Here is a 27,563-nt window from a genome sequence, read left to right as displayed (position 1 = left end):
GGAAGGTGTCCCTGCCCATGGCAAGGGGCTGGGATGAGATTATCCTTAAGGTCCCTTCCTACTCTGTATTTCCTCTTTTAAAACAAGAGCTATAAATAAGAGTTTAAAAATTGGAAGGGTTTTTATGATTAATCTTTAAAAACATTACATATTTTAAACACAATGTACCTACATGAAAGTGATCACTAATACATGCAGTGCCTTCACTTGGACAGCTTTCTTTCCTTTTCCTTGGATTTCTTTGTCTTCACCTCCTGAGTTCTGATCACTGGAGACATGACTGAAAATAGCAGAAGAACAGATTAGCTGAACACCACTTTATGTTCCAAAGGCTGAGGTCTCAGGTGCAGCCAGCTGAAGCTTCACAAAGTCCTCCCATAACAAGTTATGTTGTACCTACAAAGCCCTTACAAATGCAGCTTCAGTTTGCAATTCTTTATGTGACTATAGAAAAACCACTGCGGATATTAATGGGTAGCAAGGAACAAAAATGAGAATACTTATCTTTGATTTATTTATATAACTTGGTTAGTTTTACCTACCTCAGGTCACTTGTATGTCCCTGACACAAATACACAATTTGATGAGAAGAAATAATAATTTCTTAAATCTGTGCAACAAGACTTAAAGAAATAAAGGGAATATGCAATTAGAAAGAGTGCAGAGAATTAAACCCCATCTCATTTGGCATCCTGCCATGCCAGTAGCTCATGCAACTATGTTTTGGAAATCTTGCAGTTTCTATGAAAGTGTCATCAGCTTGTCAAAAATTCCCTGTAATTGGCTGTGACAGCACAGGAGGACACCTCTGAGCAGCTGCCATGTTTGACATATTAAGAACTTATTAGAGTTAAGAGGCATTGTGGAGTTAATCTAATCACTCTCCCAGGAGCAGGATAATGCACAAGTGGCTACTGCAAGTAAAACTAGTATGTGCTGGTAAAAGCACAGGTAGTGCTTTGGCAGGTACCAAGAACAGCTTCTGGAGAGTGTGTGTTTTTTCAGTGAAATGGGAATATTTTTGGTAAATATTGGCACCTTGGTTTTTTATGTGTAATGATTCCATCAGGTTTTGCAGGATTTCCATCTCACTCTGTAGCCTCTTTGGTGTGGGCTCACTAGTTTCCATGGGCTGAGAAGCTAGAGAAAAAAGTAATAATATTATCATCAGTAATAATAAAAAAAGCCATTATAAATTATCTAAACATTCCCTTGAAACTGAAGTTCTTACGAAATAAAATCTAGACCAACATTTTCAGTAAACCCCAGAACTTGCCTAAATGTATTACAGGAACCACAACAGCTATTACAAACATTTTTGTACTACAAATATTGACGTTAAGCATCCTTACAGCCTTTTAATTTGAATAAGGCAATTCACCAGGCCTTAAAATTAGTGGTGTGTGGAATTTATCTTCTGGCTGACAATGGATTAATTAGATGCTATGCTTTACTCACAATTAATTTATCACAGAATAAACCTTTCTGCTTGAACAGAACTGGGAGAGGGTAAAGGTGCCCAGATCAGGACGTAGGACTGGACATACGTATTCCTGGGGCTGTGGCTGCTCCCTGTGGAGAGCCAAGCTTCCCTGGGGCTGGGCTGTGCTCAGGTGAGGCAGCAGGGCCAGCTGCAAGCTCATCAGGGGGCATAGTGAAGAGCAAGTGTACTGGAGATCTGTCTCTGTGCCTGCCCTCCCAAGGAACCTGCCTGGGAAAGGATGTGCACCGAGGTGCTGCCGAGCAGGTGGATGCCTTTCCTAGGAGATGTCCCAGCAAAGAGCAGTGAGCACACGTCTGAGGAGGGACCCCCGTGCAAGCAGGAGACTAAAGCCTCCTTACAAAACATGCTTGTTCCTGTTGAAGTCATTGGCACGTCAGAATGGCTTTTGTTCTGCTCTCTATTCCTTGTTTACTGCCCAAACGGGGAATATTGTGTCTACTCACAACCCAAGACCCTCTGCCCATTACAGACTCTACTACTTCTTAAGTCTTCTACATAAACTCCAACTTGTAGCTCCTTTGGATACTAGGAAAATCCCTGGATGCTGCAGCTGGTTTGCTAGAAGGCAGTCAGTAACTACCCAGGAGATTTTCTTGAATACTCAGAATTACCAAAAGAATACCCAAAGCAGTTACTCCTCACAAGGAACAGAGCCTATCTCCAAGGCACAGTGGCTCAAATTCTAAATAGAGAACAATATCAGTGTCTGTAGGCAATTTTCAAAGAAGGGATAATCTATGGGCAAGAAAAGAAAAGGTAGTTAAGATTAGTATCTTCAAACCCTGCTGCACAAAGCCACATCCTCTTATTTCTTTTAGACAAAAAAAATCATGTCATCACAGTTTAAAAGGTACTGGCCCATGCAGTACTTGGGAGGAAACCAACAGCATTTTTTGATTCTTCTAAAAAGCCCATCCATAACTAAATATCCAAATAAAGAACTCAAGAGCCTAAATTTCATCTCCAAACATGTGGCAATGTTATTGGTGCTAATTACACAAGTAGCATGGAAGCTTATCAGTTTTGGGTGTGCCTGTGTCAGACTCTGAAGAGCTGCTTTCCAACAAGACACAGATTTTGTAGCAAGTGCAATAAAGACTCTTTAGTAATAGCACCTGCTAAGAGGTATTTGAGTAAACTCCTAGGAAAATATACTGTATTGGGACTATATTCTTTTTAATACTCTGTAATGTTCCACTTTGACATCAGTGCTGCCAGTGGAAATTTACCAAGGGATGTAAGGAGCTGGGAACCATCCTGGGACTGAAGATCTGTGGGATGTGAGTGGGAAGGACCCCTGAAAGCAAAAGAAGGGCAAAACTGCATTCTGGAAGGGTTATGCTAAAGTTTGGTTGTGCTAGCCAGCACCCACAGTGAGAATGTGAAGCTCTCATATGGAGTCTCCAGGTCTTATCCATGGAAATTAAAAGCAAACAATGTAAATATGTTTCAGAGCTCTTGCTTAGAGGGATGAAAGTGAAATGAAAGCTTTGCTTTGTAATTCCCAGGAAGTTCTTAGTATTATGAATAAAACAATACAAGCAAGCTCAGGATTAAAAGAGCCTTAGAAACTGAACCTCAAATGAGCACTGTGAGAAGAAGGTTAGTCAGCTAAGTCAAAGCACTTCTCACTGTCCTAGAATGTGCTTTTCCACCATTCCTGCAGTAGCAGCCTCTCCAGCTGCAGTTTTGATTTAATCCCAAACAAAATTAATGAATCACATTTTCTTTTATGAAGTATACTTATGTTCTGGATTAGAAACATCAGAATTTGTGCTGTGTTGATTTTTCAACTTCATGTGCTGCTGTCATTATCATGTGGTTTGGGTAAAAAAAAAATTCCTGCATTTGGATATTTACATATAGCAGGAAAAGAAGAAAGGAGTTCTGAACAAATATAAAAGCAAGCATGGAAGGCAAATGGTGTGGTCACCTTCTATTTCCCTTCCACCTAAAGCATCTGAGTAACCTAGCAAACAACAGAAGCTTTGGAAGCTTCCAAATTATCTCAAGCTTATGTGTAAACCTGACCTTGCAAAGCCACATCCCACACTGCTCCTGAAGCATGTCAAGAGCCAGATCCCAGTTTCAGAGGGCACTGTAAGTACACAGCACACAACAGAAATAAATGTATTATTCTTACACTGCATTCCTCATGGTTGTTAAAGGGGATTTTCTCCCACCATGGCTGCTGAGATCCATGGAGAGAACTTCACTGTCTGAGCTTGTTAATTCTTGAAGAATCCTCTTCAAATCCTGCAGTGGTTTTCCGTCAAAATGTCAAGCTTGGTAGGCTTCTGAAATAAAATTATTCAATTAAAAAGCATTCACAAAGGCTCTCTGTTGTCAATTCTTAGCTCAACTCATCCAAATGCATGTATTTCTTCCCCTTGACTCGTTTCGTCCTTTTTAACTGGTGACCCCAGGTTCTCCTGTACAGGGCACAGACACAGCATTGAAGGGAGACACAGGAGCACCTGGGGGTGTTTGCCAGGCAAACTCATTCCATGTTTGCCATGAAAACTCTGCAGCAGCTGAGCTGTCTGCAGATACAAACCTCTTTACTGCCACGGCCATCATGGACATCAAGTGCAATATTATTCTCATTATACTGCTCAGGACTTAAGGCAAAGGCCTGGTTCAAAGAACCCTTTGTTTCAGTAACAACTGGACTTTTCACTGCTGAGAACTGGATTTTTCAGCATTTCACATGTTCAAAGCACTGCTCCCACTGATCTTTGTTCCATCTGGGGATGGAAAAACCTTGCTACCCCACTTCCATTAAAAAAAATAAAAGACATTTTTAATGTGAACACACTGGTTTCAGCAGGGCTTATATGGGGAACAAATCCTCAGGTTCATAATGGGTCAAAGTGACACTGAGTAAGACCAAATCCTCCTTTTCCACATTGCTATTAGGAAACCCGATTATCACCCAGCAGAGCCTGTCTCAAATGTTGGAGCTGTTTCATTTTGTACAATAACTAATGATACAGGAACCAAGAAGATTAAAGTAGACGTTGATTCAAGTGCTCCTGCAACCTGTTAGGACCTCACTGTAGTACTAAATTAAAATTAAGTCCCTTTTCCTTCTTTATCTTCAGAAGCATAAATTGATGAACTCTGAGAAGAGAGAATGGGAGTGCCTGATGCTGCAGGGATTTTCACAGAAGGAACTATCCTTTGTTCCTTGATGTAAATGCTTGCCACCACATCAGGAAGCCAACCAGAAAAAATATTCCTGAAAAATGCCTGCATTCACATGTGACCTCCTATAGGTTTTGAGGCTGAAATTAATAAAAATAACTGGGAGATACATCAAGTCACTTCTGGAGATTTACACAAAATCTATAAGACAACAGCTAAAGAATTTTTTTATGAGAGGTTATAGTTGATGTTTTCTGCAATGAAAACCAGAAACCAATTATGGACACGTGCAGCACTGAGGGATTCCACATAGAAAAGAGTTTCAGAGACTTCTGAGAGCTGTTTGCACCACAGAGGGTTAAACCTAAAGATAGGCCCCAAAGCAAATGAACCAGAGTCTAGGCTCACACTTCCCAGGGAGGCACTCACTCTCACATCCAAGATGTGCTGCAACCTGCAGCACATGGCTTCCTGCTGCTGGCACTGGATGATGCACTGGCACTCTGCAAACTGCAGGGATGCCTGCAACAGAGCACAGAAGGGGTACAAATGAGCTGTGCTAACTTTCTGGGGATTGCACTCTTTGCTGTCCTCTCTCTGACCAAGAAACAAGATGCACATAGAGGTGCTGTATTTATCTCCTGCTATCAGCAAGGAAATACTGCAGGATGCCTTTGCTGACAAGCTCACAGAAGCAACTGCTTATACAAACCTGGCAGCCATAATATTCACACCAGAATGTCCCAGAAGGGCACAATATCCTTCCAGGGCCAGTCCCACACCTACTAAACACCTCTGGGATTAGAAAACTCAGTTGTGCTAATGAGGCAAAACTACACTTCAGGGTTTGAAAAGGGATGGCTGAGGACTTGGCTGACCTGCCTTTGTTAAGTCGCTCTCTACCTTTTCCTCCTTCAAAAATTTACTCTGAAAAGACGCATAAATAACCATACCCCACAAGAAAGGTAAGCTTCCAGTGACAAGCATTTAAAGAAATGGGAGGAGGCATCACAATTCCTTTGTAATTTTTTTAAGGAGATTTGAGAATGACACCTTGCATAGCAATTGACATCAGAGAAAGTTAGAATCCTGAAAGGACTCTTCCTCTGTAAGAGCAGCAGCCTGCCTGCAGGGCACCTGGATTTCTGTGCTGATCCTACCTTAGGGGTCAGGTGTGCCAGCAACAGAAATCTCACCTAAAAATGTAAAAGGCAAATGAAACAACACCATGCAGAGAAAGAAGCTGTGCCCAGAGTCAGTGGAAGGTTCTACAGCCTGCACGACACATTTACTTTCAATTCCCTGGAGTTTAGATTTCCCTGAGCTAATAAGGAGTAAAGCAAGAAAACTCTTAATGAAAATAGAAGCCTTTTACTATTAAAAAAATCTCCAGGTAGCATCTTAAAGTACATGTGAAAAGAATGTATTAAATCCAACCCTTCTCTTCCCAACAGACTGTAGAGGAAAACATTCAGGAATCTCCCTGAACTGAGTTTCCTTACACTGCCTTATCAAAGGCTGTCTCCATCTTTGATAGTTTTTCTTTCAGTTGTTTGTCTTGTGAGCTCAGGATCTCCAGGTCCCCAGCAATCCTGATATTTTCTGCTCTAATACAGCTCAGTTTCCAATTTAGTTTATTATTTTCTTCTCCGAGGTAATGCTTCTCCTGATTTTAAAAATACATAGTATGAGTCAAAAATTTATAAATTATAGACATTAATCTTCTGTAGATTTTATTCTCATCTTCAAAATATCTGAACTAGCACTTTGAGAAGCTTAGATACTGCATCTTGCACAAAGATGATATCCTGTAACATGAAGAAAGGCCTTACAAGGAAAAGTGCAAATGGACTGCCCTCAGTGAAACAAAATCTCCCATTTTTGATCCATTTTGAAACTGGAATTTTAAGCTTCAGGATCCACAGGATGCCAAGCCAGTGAAGAAACAGGACAGGTTACAGTGGACAGACATAAATGATCATTCATTGAACTACAGCTCTTGGCAACTGAATGATTTCTCACAGATAGTGGAAAAGGACTCACCCTGACACACAGGGTTTACATCCGGAACTGCCTCGGAATCCAGAGGGGAAGCACCGAGGACCAGGGTCAGAAGACTACAGAATGCCCAAGTTGACATTTTTAGGAAGAACAGATAGGTAAGAGCCTGATTCTCATTGCAACTACTCTCATTCTTTCAGGAACAAATAAAAATTAACGCCTGTCTCTTTGCAGGAAGCTGATTTCCATAAACACCGAGCAAAACTATTTTCAGTCCTTTACGGGCTGACTGTGCTTTTGCCCATGCATTTCTCCCAAGACAAACCTCTCTAAATGCAGTGAAATACTTTTAAAAGGAGTTCCTGTGACCTTAGCTGTGTTTGCCATTGCCTCTTCCAAGAATTTCATCTTGCTCTGTAGTGCATCTATCTGTCCTCTCTTGGCTGTGATCTGCTTCTGCGTTCTTGCTGCAGCTTCCAGAGCTGGAAAACAGAAAGTTAATTCTCAGTGAACAATGAGGATTGGGATGGCAATGCTTACAAATATTCTCTGGTTGATAAGACAAATGTGTGTGATTTTTCAGAAGTTCAATCCAGTTACAATTGCCATCAGGTCCCTCTGTAGTCTTTAGAGCAGTCTTGGCCTGCTTCAGTTCAGCTTGGGCTGACTTCAATTGCATTTTCAGTCTGTTTGCAGCATTTTCCATTTTCTTGACTTCACCCTGATAATTCCTCTTCAAATGCCTTGACTAAAGCAAGTAAAGATTGAAATTAGAATGACAAAAAAAATCATTTTTCTAGACTAAAATTACTTATCTGCTGCCAGCTTGTGATAAAGGCAGGGCTCCCAAGGGGTACTTCCTGATGGTACAGGAATGTGCAGAGAGCAAAGCATGTCACCAGCAGCATCCAGCCAGCTCCTGTGCAGATTAACCTGAGAACATCCTTGAAGTTTAGTGGTTACTTTGGATCCAGATCCTGCTTTGTGTATATTTTAAATAATATATTCATATCTGTATATTTCAGAAGTATTTTTATTTTTATAATTGTATACATCTGTGTATATTTTAATAATGTATCTTGATGTGGTTTCCCACACATCAGTCCTAAAAACGTGGAAGTTAAAGCATCAAATAATAACATTGTAGCAAATTTGCAACAAAACAGTTTCACTATAATTTGGCCACAAATGGTTAATGGGATCCAGTCTTACTCTTACATACCTCTCTTGAAAAAAAGGGTCAGGTTGCTATTCTGTGATTTACTAGATCTACTTTTTTCATCTCCTGACTCAGGCAGTTTTAAATATTTTTGCTCATAGTGAGATGGGCCATTAAGATTGTGTTCCCCCCCTTCAGTGCCACATAGCTCCCTGGAAGAATCTGACCATCCTGTGCTGGCAGGAACCTCATGCTTTATCAGCAGCCATATTTGGATTTGGCCAGCAGGCTGCTCTTTTATTTTTAACATGAGCCCAAATTAGCAGCTGTGGGAGCTGAGCTGAGACTCCCTACCTGCAAGGCCAGCCAGCTCCCTCTGGCCAGCCTGGAGTTCCTGCAGGAGCTCCTCTTTTTCCAGTTTTGCATCATTCAGTGCCTGGAGCCTCTTGGTGCATTGCTAACCAGCTGAACCTTTTCCAGCTCCAGCTCATTCAGCCTAGCTTCCATTTCACCTATTCCGGCTTTTTTCTCATCCTTTGTGCTCTGCTTACATTAAAAACACTTATGTGTAATATACATAATTATAGAAAATAACCACAAAGACGTGTGGATACCACTACTTAAAATCCCAGTTTGGGGGAAGAAAGAAAATAAGAGTGAAACAGACCAACTATTTGTGTGAAAATTGCTAATCCAGGCAAAAAGGGTGCAGCAGAACTGGATCTGATGGCTTTAAAGAATAATGAACCTTACCAGGTGTAGCTTATGAAGATGATCGCCATTCCCTTACAGCAGCACCCCCCACCATGTGCACTCAAATGCCTTCTCACCAAAGAGAATGAAATTCCATCTGGAGTGATTTTTCTCCTGAGATGCTGACCTGCATGGAACTACAACATCCTGTATTTCTTGTCTGAGAAATAACCGGTGTTCTCAGTTTGGAATTCTGAGTGCTGCCTGTCTGCTGCTTCTCACTAGCACTTTGTATTTCTGGTTCTGCTCTGGCGTGGACACTCATCTCACTGAGGTCATTCCAGCCTTTTGGCAGCTGCTTTTCAGCAGAGATTTATTCATTGGTAATGGTAATGTTATAATATTATCCTCCTCTGCCCACTAACTGAGTGCTGTTAGAATTCCAGTGGCATTACCTGACCTTCTTCAAGACCACAGTATCAGCACATTAAAGCAGAGATTTAAAACTATCAAACGTTTACTGTCATAAAGAGACACATATACAGCATTGTTTGCACACCTTAAGCTCTTCTGCTTTGAGTTTCCAGTCATTTATTTATTTTTTCAGCTGGGATTTCTCCACTTCCATTGCCCCAGCAGTTTGGCCGTGCTGGCCCATGATCTGGGTCACGTTATCAATTTGCTTTTGGAAGATCTCCACCATCCTTTCCTTCTCCAACATGCACAGTTTCAGTGCCTCACGCTCTGACTGCACCTTGTGTAAGCAGCCCTCTTCACTCCTTGCATGCTGCAGCTCCTGTGTCCTGCTGCCAAGCTGGCAAGGCAGCTCCCTGATTTCCTGCCTGCTAGCCCCAAGGGCTCTCTCCTTCTCCTGCAGACAGGCCACCAGATCTGAGGCTGTTTGCTCAGCAGCCTCCAAATCCCTCTGTTCGGCTGCCAAACCTCCATGACTTTACGCAGTGCTTCCTTGGTCATGTCCAGCTGCACAGTCAGAGAGAAGATTCTTCCAATGCTTTCATTTTTTTCCTCAGTTGCAGTCATCTGAAGAATAACAATACCATCAACCAAGGGATGTGTTTATTTCTACCTTTTGAATGTCCTGGCACACTTCTGTTTTTCTGTAGTACACCTCAGTTGTACAGAAAAATTAGGTCAGGATGCTCTGGCTCTTCTCTCCCTCCATTTTAATAAATGAATGGAATATAGGTTTTTTAAACACAGGAAATGAAAAATGCTAAACTATTGTAAAAAGAAAAAGAATCAACTGGCAACAAAATTCAGAGCATTTAAGGCTAAAGAATTTTAAGTGATAAAACTCAACTGTCTGCTCTCTGAAGCTGGGGAAGAAACAATTACATGAATAATTTATTACTGATTTAATTCCTGCAAGCAGCAATATGCACCATTTGAACCACAAGCAATTGTGATTCAGAAACTGGTAACAGTGCAAAGTACAAACAGAAGAAAAGAGTGAATTTCCTGGTGGGAGAATTTTCAACAAAAAATAATGGATGCAGAAAACTAATTATGTGAGAGTTAGCTCAAGCCTATGGTTTGGTAGAAAATAATCAACTGGATCTTTATTCATAATGCAAAGCAGGTTACCTAATTACAGCTCATTTTTGAGGAATTGAAGTTTGGAAAAAAGGGAAATGTAGAGTGTAAAGGCAGTGTCTACTTTGTCAGAAGGAATTCTGACACAGCGCTCACTGGTTCATAAACACAAACTTGACAACGTTTTCATTTAACACTGCATGAAGTAAAGCATTATGAAGGCCTTGAACTCACTAGCCACTCTTACAGATGTGCTCACAGCTGAAAATACCAAAATCAACAATTTGTTTGGTAGATCTGGCAGCATTAAACTTCCTGGAAGTATACAAAATCTCACTTTGGAGGTTTGGAGTCAAAACCACCAACCTGGCACTGCATTTGTCTGCAGCACTCCATCATCATTTCCTTCAGAGCCTTTTCCATGCTCTGCAGCTGCATGTTTCTGTTGTCCAGCTGCCTCCTGAGCTGCTCTATGATGATGCTGTTCTGTGTTCTGATCCCAAAATCGCTTGTTTTGCTCTTTTTCTAGGCTTAGCTCTGTCTCTTTTTTTGTGAAGTTAAAGTCATTTTTGAGAAATTAAAGTCATCTCTCTCCTAAAGAAATCCAGGATTTTTTTTGTTCTCTTAATGATAATTTAAAATGTAAATAATGTTAAAAACACTACACACACATTTCAGAGCTACTCATTTCAACACTATAAATATAAAACATGGCCCAAAGAGAATTACGGATAGGTATTTCTGCTAATAATAACTTCTGTCATAACTTCTGCTGCTGTTTACTGCTTGAGTATTGGAGAAGCCTTACAAAATATGTGTTAAGGGACCAAGAATCCTTAACAGAGGGATCCTTTAACCTGTGAGATTAAAGTGGAGGTAGCTCAGCATCTTTACATGATTTGCATAGGTTTCTGTGGTTTTAAATTTATGACAAAGTTAAGTCTTAATTGACAAAGTTAAGTCTTAATTCTGAATGTCCCTCATCACTATGGGCAAAGGCCTTTCACAGCCAATTCAAATTTCTAGTTATAAGTAATCTCAAAGTTAATTAAAAGGGGAAAAAAGCAAATCTGAACACTATAAGCAAGGAGAGACTTTTAGAAGGCAAGTTTTTTCAATACTATCATTTGTTACCAACAATTTATGAATCTGGTTATTTGGATTTCCATGGCTATGTTGTAGCTGGTCTGTCTGAGCTTCTGCTGTCTCAGAGTGAGCTAAGTGCAACTACTTTTCAAGGCCTTGGACCTAGAAAAAGGCAAGTATTCATGAAGAATTATCTTAAAGCATTCTATTTAAACAGTACAATTGATTTCTTCTGGTTTTCTTCTAGGCCCTACAAAAAAAGTCCTTTTTTCCACCGAGGACTATTCCTTCACCGTGGCTACATTGAGAAATCTCCAGGCACACGTTTTGTACCAAGCAGTGTTCACTTTCTCTGAAAGGAGGCAACTTCTGCCAATGGATGAGATGATGGACCAGTCTACAAGGCTATTTAATAAAGATACTCTAATGTGTCACATTTAAGATAATGTAATTTATCCTTAATTGTTCTTGTAATTTATCCAGACAATTTTTCTGAAGCAATTCCTCATCAAGAGACTTCTCTCCTGTCTCTGGAACATTTCAGATCTCCACACACTCAGTTTCACTGGCACCAGTGAAACAGTGCTAACAGGCAAATCCATACACACCTTGTTTTCACAGATCCTCTTCAATTCTCCCAGCTGGGAACAGAGCCGACAAACTCTGGATTCCAGGTGACAGACTTGATGTGGATGCACCAAATTTGGGCTTCTTGCTTGTTCTCTATGGGAAGTTTCAGGTGGAGAAATTAGAAGCTATAAGAGCCATCAAAGGAAAAGCAGTCTCAGCTTTCTCATACTTATCCTGATTAACACGTGGATGTGTTCTCTCTCCTCTATTTTGTGTAGTTTTGTGGGGTTTCTGTTTTGGTCCCTTTTCTCTTCATTTCACAGTCTGTGCAACCAGTGCTTCACTTAAAAGCACTGAGAAAGCAAAACAGTAGGGCAGAGAGTGGAGTGTAGGAGCAGCATAAGATTTCTCTCCAATTAAGGTTACTCTTAACATTTCCTACACTATATTCCAAGCCCAGACTTAACAACCTGTCCCCACCAGGCTTTGGATGCTACTTGCAAGCTGCAGGCGCTGCCAGCTTTACGAGGCAGTGCTGCCACCTCGTGCTCATGCTCATTTCTTAGCTGCTCGATCCTCTTCCCAAAAGAAAACACTGGCTATTATTTCATCTTGGCAAAAAGTAATTTCTTTCACTTGTCAGAAAGGTAGTAATTTGGATGTTCTGGTATTAAGTATCAAGGTATGGATAATTCTACTTTGAAGGGGTTACTATGTAACTCAAGTGGATGGTGGGGCAAAAATTAGGACCTCTCAAACAAGAAAGGACAAAGCTCTTAGTGAAAGCAGCAAGAAAAAGCTGATTTAACTACCAAAATTACTGTCAGTCTTTTCTTTTAATGGTGGAACTGACATTCCAACATGTGCCCACTTGAGCGACACTTAGAAAAGTAAGGTGCAGAGATTCTTCCAAAATAGAATTTTTGTGGCAGTAACTAAACCAGGAGATGAACAGTGTGAAAGGCAAAAGCAGCACCAAGTCACTAGCAAATAAACATTTTATTGGAGTGATTATTGAAGTCCTCAAAAACATTGCTTCCTACCCCCTAGTCACCTCACTCCAAGTACCATATCATCACAAAGGAACTCCCTGTGGAACAAGTGAAATATGTCTGGATATGCTTTATGAATAAAAAAACCAGAGAATGCGTACCTCATTTGATGTTGGAGCAGTTCTTTTCGGATCTGTGACTCTTTTGTCAGTGACTGAAGTTCCTCCTCCACCTATTGTGAACAGATGACACAGCAAAGCCCTGAAACAAAGGCAGGGTGAACAGCAGATTCTAAAGTATGATTTCCTCCCTTTTGGTCCCACCATGAGCAAGGTGCCATCTGCACCTCTTTATGCCATAACCCTTTCCCTAGGCCAGGTTAGAAGGGGGCTCGCAGAGTCTCCAAATGCATTTCCTAAAAGTTGGAAAGCAAATTAGGACTTTGTTCACATACCAGGACCAGCTTTCCTTTGAGGTGTGACACCTGGGAGTCCAGATCCTGCAGGACACCACAAAATGCTGTGCTCAGGCTGGCAATGTCCTCGTGCTCACAGAGCTTCCTGCCTGCCCTGTCTCTGCAGTCCATTAGGCTGCCAGGTAATTCCAGCAGTAACTCCTCGTGGCTGTGGAGCACTTGTGTCAGATGCTCATTTTGGCTGCCAGCCTCCCTCAGCACCTGGTCCCACTGCTGGCTGGCAGCTTCCAGCTCTCCAGTACTATTTTTTAACTGTATTTGTAGATTCTCTTGGCTTTGAGACCCCTTTTGTCTGACTTCAGAAACAGAAGTAAAATAAAATTAGATAACAGGATTCACCTGGAGTTTTACCCTCACAGATGTAATACTTCAGTTGATTAACTGCTGGTTTTTACAGCTAAATAATGAGTTGTTATCTAACCCCAGAGTGTTATAGTGTTATTCCAGGAAGGAAGCTTTTCCCTGAGAAGGCCTGCTGTGCCTCTGAAAGCTCATACAGACACCCTCCATGGTAAATCTGTCTCAGTCCTCATACCTGCAATCCTGAAGTGCATCTCTTTCCAGTTGCATTTCTATCAGTTTGCTCTGCTAATCAGACTTAAATGGATTTCCTCACACAGATCACTGGTCTCAAGAAGAAAACAAACAAACAAACAACAATCAAACTAAACCAACCAAAATACTGAAGACATGACCTAAATCAAAAGGAGGCTGCTCAAAATGGTGTTAGTGAAACTGTCCAAAGACTCGGCAGTGACAAGGACTCACCTAAATTTAAGAAGCTGTCCCAAATTTCAACTCACTTCATGCAGCTTCTTCTGCACATCTCCACCTTTCTGAGAGAAACTGTAGAATAAGAGGAGAGTTTGCTTATTGAAAACCAAAAGGAAGGAAATCTGAGTCAATTCACACTGTCTTATTTTACTGGAATTGATCAGGCAATGGATTATTTGCTCCATTTCTGAGGGTGTGGTGTCAGTTTGACTCAACAGTCTGAGTCAATCAGTTTGCCATCAATTTTCAAACTCATTTATGACCCTTCTGTGGGAGAACTTTGAAATATTAGATATACAACTCTGTATAAAACCCACTAAAATCAAGCTCTACCTTTTGGGGGAAAAATAAAGACACATAGCAGGGACAGGAATTTTCTGCAAACAAATCCTGTGTACTACCTTTGTTCCTGGATATTCTTGCTCATTGGAACAGCACCTATAAAGAAAAATATGTGCATTTACTTTTTAATCTATTAAGAGTCAACTTAATTCTTGCCCACCTAATTTTAAAACTGCAGGAGGAATTGAAGTTATTTAAGGGGAGATATGTTTCCCTCCTTTTCCAAATCTTCTGGTTTGGTTTGCCAGGGCGAACCCAGATGCAGGCAGAAAAAGAAGAGGAAAATAAGAGAAAAAAAAAAAAAAGAGGAGGAAAGAGACAGAAAGGGGGAAGTAAAGAAGAGGAATCTGATAGTGGCAGTTTTAAATCAGGTATTGACAGGTTTCTTGCTCAGTTTATTTGGATTTTCCTGTGGACTCGTCCTCTGGAGCACAGGTGACCACACCGCAGGCCAAGAGGCAGCCCCAGCAGCACCTGCCTTACCTGGCTAACTTAACACCTTCAGCAAACCCCTCTACTGACACAGCCGCCCCGGGGTGCTTCCTGTGGGCACACTGAGGAGAAAATCGGAGTCCTTTGTTATAGATGAAAATGTGTCCAGCCAAATTAAAATGAAAAAAATAAAATATTTATTTTGCAATCGAATTCTATCTAGCCAGCCACAAAGAAAGAACAGAGCCGAGCCCGGGGTGGGCCCTGGGTGTGCAATAAGGAGTCAGCCCCAGCAGGTTTTCCTCTGTGCCCACACACCTCTATCCTGGCACAAGTGGATTTTACAGGAAAAATTCCGCCCGAGGCCAAGATTCCGGCAGTCTTTTCTTCATTTCAGAGTCCATAGGTTAATAAGATTTTCTTTTTTGGTGATGAGGAAGAACAATTCAGTGTCCGGAGTCGTAGAATCCCTTGATGAAATGTACGGGAACGCTGTATTCACATGGATCTGCCCGAGGATTTCCATGATATCCATCTCAGGTCGTTCACCTGATGATCAGCGAGCGCCTGGGCGTCCACTGTCTCTCCAGACATGGCCCATCTCCCGGCGAGCCACATCCTTTTACTTGTAAATCGGGTTCTAATACACACCAGGTTTCGCCTGCGAGGGTGGGGGGGACTCCTAATACAAACGTGTATACTCCAATATTCAATATCACATATATCATACTAGAAATGGCGCGAATTGTATCTAATACACATAACACCTGAGTTCCAGAGTCCGACCCTGAGGGGCCAGAAAGGCGAAGAGAGGAGGAAAACCCCTCAGCCCCGCCACGGCAGCTCCGAGGCGCCGCCGGGGGAGGCGCCCCGCGGCTCTCCCGCTTCCCGCCGTGAGGGACGCCCGCTTCTCCGTCCCCTCCGCGCTCCCGGCTCCGCAGGGCGCTGCTGCCGACCCAGCCCGCCCTGGGGACAGCCGCCAAGCTCCTCCCGCCTGTTCCCCCCGCGGGAAGGGGCCGTCCCGAGCCGCCGGCTGTTTTTGGAAAACCCGCCGGCAGCGCCGGGAATTGCGGCGCCGAGCCCCCGGCCCCAACATGGCCGCTGTCCCCTCACGGCGTGGGCACCGTTTTGTGGGCCGGGGTCCCAGGTGGTTTCGCGATGCTGGTGCTTGAGGCTGGAGACAGAGGTCCTCTCACTGGGATAGGGAAGGGCCTGGATTATTTTCCACATTGTATTTGGGCAGTAAGGTGGGACATTTTGGAGGGGTGACCGTGAGCTGACTGAAGGCAGAAATCGCGTGAGGGGACTTTCTCCCGCCAAAGAGAAGCCCAGAGAGTAAAAAGCAAAATATTCAAAGGTATCTTGCCCTGAATCCAGTTCAGTAATAAAAGCTGGAATATTTTCATTTTTACACTAGTCTGGGCAGAGAGGACAACTTTCCATGTTGTTTAGTTATTTTCAAGGTGAGGGAGAGGGTGTGGAGTCAAGAGGTGGTTACTTCACTTCAGCAGAGGAAACCACATGTCTGACTGTGCCATTTTGGATCTCGATTTCAGGAATGAACACACAGGTGTCCATAGGCTATCCCTCATTTCAGATTACTTTCAAAAGACCACCTTAATACTAGTTTCCAGGAACAGGTGTATGAACTGAGCCCAAAACTGAGCTGGAGAGATTAAGTCTGAGAAAACTCAAGAGGCAGACAGGTATGTTAATTTATTTAAATATCTGGTTAAGAATTAAAGCGCATAACCATTCGTCACGGGTACCACATAATTTTCATTTACAATAGAAAAAAACCATCCACCTGGTACTGAAAGACAAAAGGAGAAAAGTAAGAATTAACCAGCTGAAAACAGACCTCAGATCTCCATTGTCCTTACTGCACTGCAATCCCAAGCAGAATACAGCTCGAGAAAGGACTTCTGTCGCACCACCCAGAAGAAGCAGCAACAAAAAGATTTTTCTTATCTACAGGGATAAGAGTGTTTAGGTAAATACAATACCGTACAATATCCTAAAACTCTACGATATCCTCAAACGATATTTTAATCTTCCAACAGTCCCAGGTGTTAACAAAGCATGCTAACACAAAGGTGTTAACTCACCTGGAAGGGGGTCAGCACCTACCTCTGGCAGGCAGTGCTGGGCTTTGTTTCTCCGGGATTTGGGATGGGGCACTCAAGTTTTGGTCCTCACTGTGGGGCTGGGAAAAGGGAGGAACTCGGCACTCCGCCTTCCCTCATGATTTTTCCATGCTGCGGGCCGGCAATCCAACTGCCCAAACCCTGCTGGGAGCCACCTTCTCCTTATTCCACCCCTCTGCTCCCTCGGTAGCCTTGGGAACAAACTCCTCCCTTAGGAGCCGATCATATGCATGAAGGAGAGCCAATAAACGATGTACCCAGGGATCGATTTCTCCCCCATGTGCTATTCAAAGTCTGGCTTCAGCAGGAAACTTGATATCTTTTCCCCATCAGGATCCTGGCAAGGTGGGTTTGTTTTTTTTTTTTTTTTGCAGAACACCACCTGTCTTTACTGCAGGTGCCTTTTTTAATCTCTTGTTTCTTGGAAGTCCAGGTCTGGAGCCCCCAGCAGCCCCTGTCATTCTTGAAACAGAATAACTCTCTTAGGATCAAATTCCTGTGTAACTTTCCTCCTGTTTGGGAGTGCCTCTGAAAAGGCATCTAGATGCAAGTGTCAACTGCTTGTGTTTAAAATGATCCGTTCCTCCTAGAGGGGGTAGAGCTTCAGAGGAGGGGATTGATTTATGCCAGCAGAGACTACTCACATACCTGGGCCACACCCACCAGCTACTTCAGAGTTGGTTAAAGGTTCTAACAGTGGTGTGAATGGTTGGGCTGGGAACGTTGTACTGTTGTGCTGACTCTTTTGTGATTCCTGGTTCCTGACTGGAACTCTGTTTTCAGCAGAGTGGTGACATCAGATAGATGGGAATTCAGATAGAGGGGGGAAACCTGCGGGTCTGAGTTCAAACAGCCTTGTTCTCCTCCTTGGGTTGTGGTAGCGCTCGTGCTTCCCTTAGAGGGACAGATCCCTTCCTCTCCTTGCCTTGTTGCTTTTCAGTTTACTTTGAGGAGCTGAGCGACCCACAGCAGCCCTGTGCTGGAGGCAATATTAAATGGAGATTTTCTTTCCTGTTCTCCAAAGAAAGTTCTTTCCTTTCAGACTTCAAAGACAAGTGCTTTTTTCCAATACCAGAAGGATGTGGATTCATTGATTTCACAGGTTACTTCTGTTTCTCTGCTTTCCCTTCCCTCTGCCTTCCCCTTTTCCCTTCTTTTCACTCTCAGATCTCTGTTTTCCCCTTTCTCTGTCTGATTTTTCACATTTTTACCTCAGGCCTATCCAGACAAACAAGCTTATTCTGTGGTTTGGAATGAAGATGAGCTCAAATCCAACTGAGAAGCTGAGTGGAGGTTCCCTGTGTAGCCCTAGGAATTTTTCTCTGGAAGCACCTTTTGAATGTTAGTTGGCAATTGTAATCCCTTTGATAGCATGCAGAGCCTCAACATGTTTTCCCTCCTGTTATTTCCTCTTTTAGATACCAGACTGACATTTTCCAGAGCTGAGGAGATGGATAAATTACAGTCAGCCCCAGCTGATTGTAGGTAAGTATAGGAAAGCCATATTTTTGATTTATTTGTTCATTTTTTTTTTTTTTAAGTAAACTTCCAGGGGAATTCCTACCCCAAAAGGGAATGATTAATTCCTGTAGGGATCCTGGGCTGATCCAGGAGAGCTGTATCTTTTGACACTTGTGTTTTGTTCCCTCCTACTGCAGATTTAGGTGAATGGCTTCAGGACTCCTGGAGAGAGGAAGAAGCTGGGCCCACTGGTGCCTGAAGGATGTTCATTATTTGAAATTCCTGACACTCCTCAGCTTACACAGAGACCTGCCTGGAAGGAAAAGAGATGTTCTTCAGTGATAAAACCACGGATCAAGGGAAAAGGAACACTTATTTTTCAGCCTTTTCATGCTTCCTGCATGGCCATCAGCAAGTCACTCGTTGGGTCTCTGTGCAAGGTAGGAGGGTCTACGTTATTTCACAAAACTTCTCTTTAGAAACAAATTGTGAATCTTCTTCCTCTCAACTTACAGGATAGAATTCAGCAGCAGGTGGATTTAAGTTAAGCCTAGTGTTTAGTTCTCCTGACAAAAGTAACAGGTGTGTGCAAAATGAGCTGAATTTCCTGTCTTTGATCAGATCAGGCGCTCTAAACGCTTGGGACAGATCCTGCTTCATTTTTGAAAGGGAAAAGTGTAGTAAATGCTTATTAACTATGGAAATGTTGGCATGTAAGTCGATCAGCTTAAACTGTAACAGTTTCTGGTTTCAGCAGACGAGGGCAGTGTTGCTCTGAGGAACTTCATTTGCATAAAAAACTTGGAATATCTGAAGGAATTTAGGAACAGACAGAGCAGTTGCCAGCTGCCTTGATTGATGATAAATACAGGGTTTGATTGGGACCTCAGAAAAGTTAAATCAGTGGTAATTTTTCCTGCTTTAGGAGTGCAGTGCTCAATGATGGTAAGGGTTTTGACATGACTGTTCCAAATTTATTTTCCCTTTTGCCACAACTGTACAAAGTGTCAAATATATTGTTCTGTGTGGAAAGCACTTTTCTGAGTCCAGGTCTCTTTGGGTTGCATCCCATCAAGGACTATGCCAGCTCTGTACTGAGAGGAACTCCTATGTAGAATAAGCGCCTGCTGAGGAAGTAGCACGTTACTTGGCAGCCCTTTTTGGGTGATTGCTCAAAACTCTTTCCTTAGCTGGTTGTGAGTTTCTGACACATGGAAGTACCTGGATATGACCTTTTTAGAGCTGGATTAACAGGATGAAAAAATACCGAATCTGGAGGTGGTAAGAGGAGAAAATCCTGTGCTTGCAATGGTGACAAATCTGATGGAGTTTTTGGCAAAAATGATGTTGGATTCAACACTTGAAATGAACTATAGTGCTGGAGGAGAAGTACAACTGTCTCTCAGAAATATGTTGATAATTTTTAATAATCAGATGCAGCAGACCCCGTAAGAAATAGAACTCCCACTGGAAATCTGGTGTCCACAGACAGGAGTGGTGAAAAACGTTTTGTATGGAAAATGGGTGTAATCCAGAGAAGTGCCTCGGCTGTTAACAGGCTGGTGTGTCCTTACATAGCCTTACCTAGTCCTGCTGGCTATGGAGAGGAGGAGACATGGCCTTGAGAGAGCTCCTGTAGCCTTCACCTGTCCCTGGAAGGGCTGTGCAGAGCATGGACATGAATTGCTCTTTGTGGTAGCTTGGAATGAGGGTTTTCACACTGAAACATTAGGAGTGTAAAGCCTCAGAAATCTGATTTGAGTCAGGCTAAAGGGCGAGTTCTGGATAATAGCAATCCATGAGCCTGACCAGGTTGTGAGGCTAATGAAAACTCAGCCCTTGGGAGCAAAGCTGAGGGGGCAAAGCTCAGTATAAGCAAGGATTGAGGAATCATCTACCATGAAAAATAAAGAGAGGGTCCTCTTTTCTGCATTTGTCTCCGTGGCTATTGGGAATGAGACCTGGGACATGTGGAGCAAATAGAAGGGTCTGGGAGCCTGTAACATCTTAAAGGGAATGGAATGGGAATGGGGTGCCATAGACAAATGCAAAGAATCCTGGGTTTAGAGTCCCAGCTGCAAAGCTTTTCCCCCACTGTTCATTAAAATTTTGTTAACAGAAGGTCCTCTAGAGCTTGCAAAACCCGAAGGAGAAATAATGCACATTCCATGCATGGTGAGATCAAAAGCTGGGGTTGCCTTAGAAGGAGACACTACTGTGTTTCCTCAGCTCTGCCAACAGAAAGGGCAGTGGGCTCTGGTCTCCTCTCTCTATTGTCCTGGATCCAGTTAAAAATCAGGAAAGGTTTTGCACACCTTCAGTGATACATGCTGTAATAGATGTTAAGTGATGAGCCAAGACCCTAAGTCTATGTGCACATATGGAAGAGCAGATCCACCACCCACATCCACACGTTCTACAGTAGGTAACTGCCTACATTAATTAAAGTATCCAGAGTTTTTGGTATTGTTTCTTATTCCATTTATTGGGAAAGCATTAGCCTTTTCTGGCAATGTAAATGAGGAAAAGGAATATGTCCAGGGAAGCTGGTAAGACTCCATGGAGAGGAAAAGCGGTTTATGAGAGCAGAATTATTAGCAGTGCTCCACTGAGCTGATTTGGAACAGGTCCATTGTGTTTTCAGCAACTGGCAGTTTGGATTGTTACAATTCCTTGGCAAGGACAATAGAAAGATGGTGGTTTCCGGGGGTATAATAAAAGGGTGAGCCCCAGCTTTTCCACACTGCATTTTTTAATTGCGTGCTTGATGTGCACAATTGGGCAGCACTGCCTTACTTGCCTTAATCCATCGCGCGCTCTCTCTCTCTCTCTCTCTCTCTCTCTCTCTCTCTCTCTCTCTCTCCCCCCCCCTCACTTCCTCACCCTCCCTCAGAGCAGCAGTAGCTGCTGCAGCTCTGGCAGCTCATCGGGGAGAGCACCGAAAATAAAAAGAGTTCAGCTATTGCCTTAACGTTTTTCCCAGAGGATTCATTTCACCTGCTTCTCCAGCTTTCACAGTGTTTTTGTTTTTTTTTTTGCTCTTTAATCCAATAAGTATGGAGTTATTTCACATTTTAAAGCCCTCTAAAGGGTTTTAGGAATGGACTTGCTCTCTCCTTCCTCCTCCCCCAGCCTTTTTTTTTTTTTGACAAGTCAGAAAATTGTGAAGTAAGCGAACAGAGTAACTGAGAGCTGAGAGGGAGAAGACGCTTCCATTCTTTTAGTGCAGTGGGCTGAGGCAAAAAGGCCATTGTAATGGTAAATCGCATGCAGAAAGGAAGAAAAGACTGATAATCAATCACAAATGAAGCATTCGTTTGGATTTTGGCAATTTACTGGCCAGGGGCTTTTAAATCCATAAACTTTTTCTTTTTTCTTTTTTTGGTTTTTTTTTTCTTTTTTTGCCCCCATTTTTAAAACCACAGATTTGATCTGCTGAAGGCAGGAAGAGAAATCTTTACCACACTCTCATGCCCAGAGTAGCTGGGAATGGGGAGAGCTCAGTGCTGAAACTAAAATCCTGATGGAGAAGCAGCGTGGTGAAATGTTGATGGGGCTGTTTTTAACCCATCACCTTGGACTCTGACTCTGAAGCAGAACTTTCCACCTCAGGCTCTTCTTGTTTCTCGTATTCAGGGATGACTTGTGGTGGGCTTCTGGGGACTTTGATTTCCAAGCTGGTTGCTCTGTGACGGCCTGAGTGGGTTTTGTGTTTGCCTGAGTATGTAATTAGGACAGATGAGGATGTTAGACAACATTAACACCAGCGTCTCCCCTTCAGAGTGCAGCATCACCCACAAGGGAAGATACATCTACCTGGAGGCACTGCTGCACGGAGGTGCTCCATGGGGATTCACGCTGAAGGGCGGGCTGGAGCACGGAGAGCCATTAATCATCTCAAAGGTACTTGTTCTCATTTTCTATGCCATGCAAGCAAGGTGGGAGTGGTGCCCGACTCAGAGGGCAAGAGTTGTAGAAGTAGCACTGAAATGTTATAACTGATGTTGTATTTGGCTTGGGTTTTAAGTGCTGAGCACTTGTTCAAGCCAGCAGCTTTGCTCAGGAGCTGTGTATTTGAGAAACACGGGAGAGCTCTCAGCATTGTTTAACTATCCAAGTGCGGGTTTTGTCCCACAGGAAGTATCGTGTCTTGCAGAAACTAGCTGTATTTATTTCACTGCTATCAATGGGAGGGAGTAGGGGACTCTCGTGAAGTGATCTTGTATCATGAAGCTGTGGCATATCTGAGCAGGGTCAGTAATCCAGCCCCACCACTCCTGAGGTAAAACACAGTGAGTGCTTTCAGTCACACGGTGGAATGTGGGCTAATTAGGAGTGTGTGTGTGAAACAGTGCAGTAAATACTTGCACCTGTTTCGTAAGTGGTTTGCTCACCCTACTTAGTAAATATCTGTTAAGTATGGTGCACCTTCAAGGTGTTTATTATTTGATGATTGGGTATTCTCAACAGGCAACTAGTAGCATATCTCACAAGGATATTTTGAAGGGGAAGGAATTCCTCGTTCTCATCAGAATTGGTCTATTAACCAGGTACCTCAGGATGCAGGTGCTGAAGACCAAGGATTTTTAAAAACATCACCTTAAGTCTTTGAATATCTGAAATATGTTTGACCTATGGCCTTAAAGCTGTTCTGAAAAATAGGATATAGGTAATTCTGAAATTTCACCTCTAGTGGGTCCTAACCATATGTGTCCTTTGTCATCAATCTGGTGCATTCTGTGTTTATAAGTGTGTATGTTGAGCTAGTGCACAAAGGGACTTTTGTCCAATCTCACTCTCTCCTGCAAACTGGGATGTGTGTGGGGAACTCGATGGATCACAACCAGCAGCAGATAAAAGAACATGTTGATACTCAAAATCAATGTTGTTCAAATCCTTTGCATTTTCAATTCCCGTTGCAATTCCCCATGCAAACACATTCACATGAAGACTGTCAGTCACTGAAGTAAATTTGTTGTGATTAATACATGGACATGTTGAAAATAAAAAACAAAGTGGGGGCTCCCAGTAAAGTCCTTTCATCATAAAGGGATTTTAGAAATTTCACACAATCATTTTTCTTGCAGGACCTTCTTGGAGGCAGTTTGGTATAGCCACAGACAGCAAAAGCAGCCTCACAGAAATGGTGTTATAGTTTTTCTTTTATAAACACTTGGGACTAACATAGGCTGTTCACTGTTCCTGGCAGTGTCCTGCAATCATGAGGAAAGAGTTTCTTTTTGCTCTGACATTCTTCTGTGATGTAAAAATTGCACTCCCCCTTTTTTTCTTTTTTTGTTTTTAATTGGGGGCAGGGAGACAGAGAGGATGGGAGATGGCTCTGGCTGCTGAACATTAATTAATCTATGGGATTTGGTTTCCACAACAACGAGGCCCCTTAATGTCAAACATGCCTGGAGTGTGCATAGTGCCACTGGGAGCTGTATGACTTGTGCCTGCCTTTCCTGAAAAGACACCATAAAAATGTGCTGGGTTTTATTTTTGGTGGGGTTTTCCCTTTTTTCTCCTTGTAGTCCCTGCTTGGTTTGTGCTACGAGTGTCAGCATTTCAGTGTTTTGCTCATGCATGTGTGATGCAGAGCTGGAGAATGGCTCTGCTTTCTGGCATTCAAGCAGGTCCTGTTTCCTGGTTTCCAGTTTCAACTGAAAAATTCCTCTAGTGCTTCAATTCACTATGTGTGCCTCAGAATTAATTGCATATTACTCATTTAGTTAATTCAGTGTTCCTTGCCTGAGTGTACTGTGAAGTAATGAGGAACTGTGGGGAAATGATGAATTATGTTACAGATTTAATTCTGTACAAGAGTGCTTGGCAAATCATAGAAAGTTGCAGGTTGAAAAGGACCATTAAGGATGCAGGCACTCGGAATGATCTAACAACAGTTCCAAATAATACTACATAAAAATAGCAGAAAAAATGGATGTCAGTTTTTAATTTCTGGATGTCTTTTTTAATTTTAATTTAATTTTCAGAATTAAGAAGTTTTATTTTCTGTTTTTGCTCCCTGTTCTGTTAGCAAATAATTATATTTATGTCTATTTACCTGTCTGTTTGCACTGACAGAGTGGTGTTAAATGGTCTTAGAGTAAATTAAAGTGGACATTTCAGCAAGTATCTAAGCTGGTGCCCCATGACAGCTTGCAACATGACTTAAAGTTACACTGATGTATTGCTATGAAATTCTAGAGAGATAACAGATCGATGTGAATACAGTAGCTCTTTCTAGCCCTCAGGAACTGCTGGGGATCCAGAGTACTGATGTGTCTCAGCTTCAGACCAAAGGCTCTAATGGAAGTTCAAAACCAAGAGACATTTACAAAAGGCCCACATGCATGAATTTACAAAAGGCCCACATGCACAAAAACTGGTTCTCACAGTCCTGGGCAGCCCTTGGAAAATACACATTTCTCCACCAGTAACATGCCAAGAATTTACCCAAAAGTGAGGGAAGCAGCAGTTGGGAGTCAATGTGCAAAAAGCAGGCCTCTATTCTCAGCTGGTAGAAGGTGCTGGTTTAGAGAGCCAGCTACCAGAGCTTTAGTATATTCTAGTGTATTTTTTTAGCATTGCCTTCCAAATAAGAGGAAGTTTTTTGCTGCCCTTGAGTCAGATTGCCTTTGCTGTACAGAATTTGCCTAGCTAAGGCACACAGATCCTTTTTGCTAATGCTGCTCTTTTTCCCCCTGTGGAAAGACAGCCCTACACCAAAACAGTTTCTTGTCAGCTGATTCCAAGTCCTCCAGGCAGATCTGTTCATCATTTATTTTGCTGGAGGTAGGGGCAGATCATAAATTTATTGCATCTTACATTTTTTCCCTGAGAGAAGACTCAGAATAAAGCATTGTGGAGTCCTCCCAACATCTGTTTTTGTTGTACCAGCAGGAAAGTAGTGGAAGGATGGCAAAAGGTAGGCAGTTGCATGTTCCTTCTCTGCTGCACCTCAAGGAAATATCCAAAACTCCGTACCTGAAGGAGCACCAGAATGTCCCTGGGTAGCAGTGGGACAGTGCCCAAAAAGAGGCAAATTAACACCATGTATTTTCCCTTTCATATTAATTCTGTGGTATTTGACATGTTGTCAAATAGTCCTTTGGCAAGAAGTTTCTCAAGTTTTTAATTTCTTTTTTTTTTTTTAACAAAACCAGTACAGTTGCTTGTTTTGTTTTTAGCGTTTAAACATGTTTATGCTTAAAAAGTAACTCAGTGTCCTCAATATGTCACTAAGGCTTCTACTTCAAGTAGAAGTCAGATTCCCTAAAGCGACTTCCACTCCTCTGTTTATAGACCTTGGGTCCTACAGCTGAATTTCTGTTTTTTTATTATGCCTATTCAGTAATTTAGAACCCTGTAATTTTGGCCCGATTTGGGGATATTTTCTTGCAGTGGAAATTTCATTAAACAAGTGTTTTTTTCATCTGGAAATAGAACTTCAATGACAAATGCCAAAGTGATTGCAGGTGATACCAAGTGTTTAATTAGATTCCAATATTCTGTGGCCTCAAAATTGTGATAATACTCAGAAGTAAACCAAGATTTCTATTTCCAAATTACTTTTTTGGCTCACCCTTAGCTGCAAGATCAAAAATGCAAAAATGAAAGCCTTGACTGTTACAGGCAGTGAAGGCAAACTGGTAAGAGAAGGTTTCATTCCCTCTCAGTTTTCTCTAAGAATTTTTAACCAAACGTAATTAATGTTAATCAGTCTCAACCATTTTGGAGCCAGGAGAGGTATTTCTGTGGCGTGTTTCTCCTCGCTACACAAACCTTTGGAACAGTTCTGGCCTCTGAAATGCCCTTTTATTTTGAGCTCCGTGTTGACAATCCTAACAAAGGAGTTGTTTCTCTTGCCTAGAAATTAAAGCATCCAAAGCGTTTTCCCTGGGATGGTGGCTGTGTGGGAACACTTTTCACATGCTGTGCTGCAGTTCGTGGGTTTCCTTCACTCAAAAGGGCAGGTCGTTTGCAGGGACCTCATGCCAAAAGCATGACACAAACTCTGAGGTTTACCTCTCAGCAGGGATGTAGGAAGCAATAAAAGTTTAATAATAATGGGAATAGTTTGGGACAGAGCCTGAGAAATAATCTGGAATTCTTGTAAGGTGTTTAAACCTTGTCTGGAGCCTGATCCAAACTGATGCACTGAACAGCAGTCAGTGCCTGCAGGAGGTGGACCTGGCTGCCTTCACAAGGCTCCCCTGCCTGTGCTACCTCTCTGGTATTTTTGGTTGAGAGAGCTCATAGAGCACTTAGTGACGTGCAATGGAAATTGTTCCACCATTCTTGACAAAAAAAAACTCAAAAGGCCATTCTGTACCCAGCTGGTCCACAGGCACTTATCCCTGTCTCTGATCAAAACACTGGGAATCAGTGTTCTCCCAGTACCAGGAGCTCATAGCTTTCCCCGCTTGAATGCCCACAGTCCCCATAAACAAAATAAAATTATCTTACACACTGACAGGCAAGTTTCTTTGCATCTGTTCCCTGTATCCCTTCATGTGACAAGTGGCAGCTTGGGAACTGTTACATTTTTTGTAGGGCTGCAGGCACAAAACCCATGGCCTGTGCTCACATTAGGGAGACTTCTCTGAAGCTGGCAGAGTCATGAGAGACTTGTTGGCCTGGGCATTAGGACATGAAACTGAGCCAGAGGCATGGTGACATCTGTAATTTTTAAAAACATTATTTTAATTTTTTCTTTGAACATTTCCGCTCTTGTTGATGTTGATATGGACTTAATTGTTCTCCTTGCTGCTGAAGAATAGCTCGAGGCCTGTGTTGTTAATGTTTAAAAAACCCACCCCTTCTCACCCTTTATCTTCCAATATTCTGCACGTGGGCTGGTGATGGTGAGGGGCTCATGGTGCAAGATCATCTGCCGGCACATCTGACTCCTGTGGCAGGCAGTACACAAGGCAGGTGTCTGATCCCAGGTATCAAGAAAATCTGCATGCTGCTGACTGGCAGCTGACACTGTAACTGTTTGAGGAAGCAGGAGGCAGTTCCTCACCACTCTTCCTGGTTTCTCAGGGCTCACATTAGGGCCTCTCCAAAGACTGCTGATGCCAGCACAAGGGACAGGATTCCTACCTTTTCTTAAAGCGAGGGAGTTACTGCATGAAAAGGCTTCTATTGTCAGCCCTTCCATTAGGCTGCCGAGTATTCTCCAGCACAAAAAGACTTCTGTTCACTTCCACAGCACTGAATT

At 42.6% G+C, this 27,563-nt stretch overlaps 2 protein-coding genes across 15 annotated transcripts in view; one reads left to right on the top strand and one right to left on the bottom strand.

Annotated features, from left to right (window-relative positions):
• CCDC158 (coiled-coil domain containing 158) overlaps positions 1-17,075 on the bottom strand; it is a 32,315-nt gene extending 15,240 nt beyond the window's left edge. For 2 of the 12 annotated variants that reach the window (XM_085579465.1, XM_085579469.1), the window contains exons 1-11: positions 14,357-15,655; positions 13,950-14,027; positions 13,717-13,810; positions 13,161-13,477; positions 12,868-12,938; positions 11,753-11,867; positions 7,022-9,545; positions 6,154-6,317; positions 5,081-5,173; positions 1,039-3,801; positions 173-280 (exon numbers count right to left, since the gene is read on the bottom strand). In XM_085579465.1, coding sequence (XP_085435591.1) covers positions 9,234-9,545; positions 11,753-11,867; positions 12,868-12,938; positions 13,161-13,477; positions 13,717-13,735 — 834 coding nt within the window. In that variant the 5' untranslated portion in view covers positions 13,736-13,810; positions 13,950-14,027; positions 14,357-15,655 and the 3' untranslated portion in view covers positions 173-280; positions 1,039-3,801; positions 5,081-5,173; positions 6,154-6,317; positions 7,022-9,233. Of the gene's footprint in view, positions 1-172; positions 281-1,038; positions 3,802-5,080; positions 5,174-6,153; positions 6,318-6,977; positions 9,546-11,752; positions 11,868-12,867; positions 12,939-13,160; positions 13,478-13,716; positions 13,811-13,949; positions 14,028-14,356; positions 15,656-16,837 lie in introns of those variants that run through there. The other 10 variants (XM_085579475.1, XM_085579468.1, XM_085579470.1 and 7 more) reach the window with 10 other exon arrangements.
• Positions 17,076-17,089: 14 nt separating this feature from the next.
• SHROOM3 (shroom family member 3) overlaps positions 17,090-27,563 on the top strand; it is a 116,104-nt gene continuing 105,630 nt past the window's right edge. The window contains exons 1-4 of one of the 3 annotated variants that reach the window (XM_085579420.1): positions 17,090-17,221; positions 18,295-18,361; positions 18,535-18,777; positions 22,119-22,240. In XM_085579420.1, the coding sequence (XP_085435546.1) occupies positions 18,666-18,777; positions 22,119-22,240 (234 nt within the window). In that variant the 5' untranslated portion in view covers positions 17,090-17,221; positions 18,295-18,361; positions 18,535-18,665. Of the gene's footprint in view, positions 17,222-17,826; positions 17,979-18,219; positions 18,362-18,534; positions 18,778-22,118; positions 22,241-27,563 lie in introns of those variants that run through there. The other 2 variants (XM_085579421.1, XM_085579422.1) reach the window with 2 other exon arrangements.

Source organism: Lonchura striata, chromosome 4, assembly GCF_050655825.1.
Source record: "Lonchura striata isolate lonStrDom1 chromosome 4, ASM5065582v1, whole genome shotgun sequence".
NCBI classification, from domain to species: Eukaryota; Metazoa; Chordata; class Aves; order Passeriformes; family Estrildidae; genus Lonchura; species Lonchura striata.
Note: the sequence above shows the minus strand (reverse complement) of the source record. Positions and strands in the feature narration are given on the sequence as shown.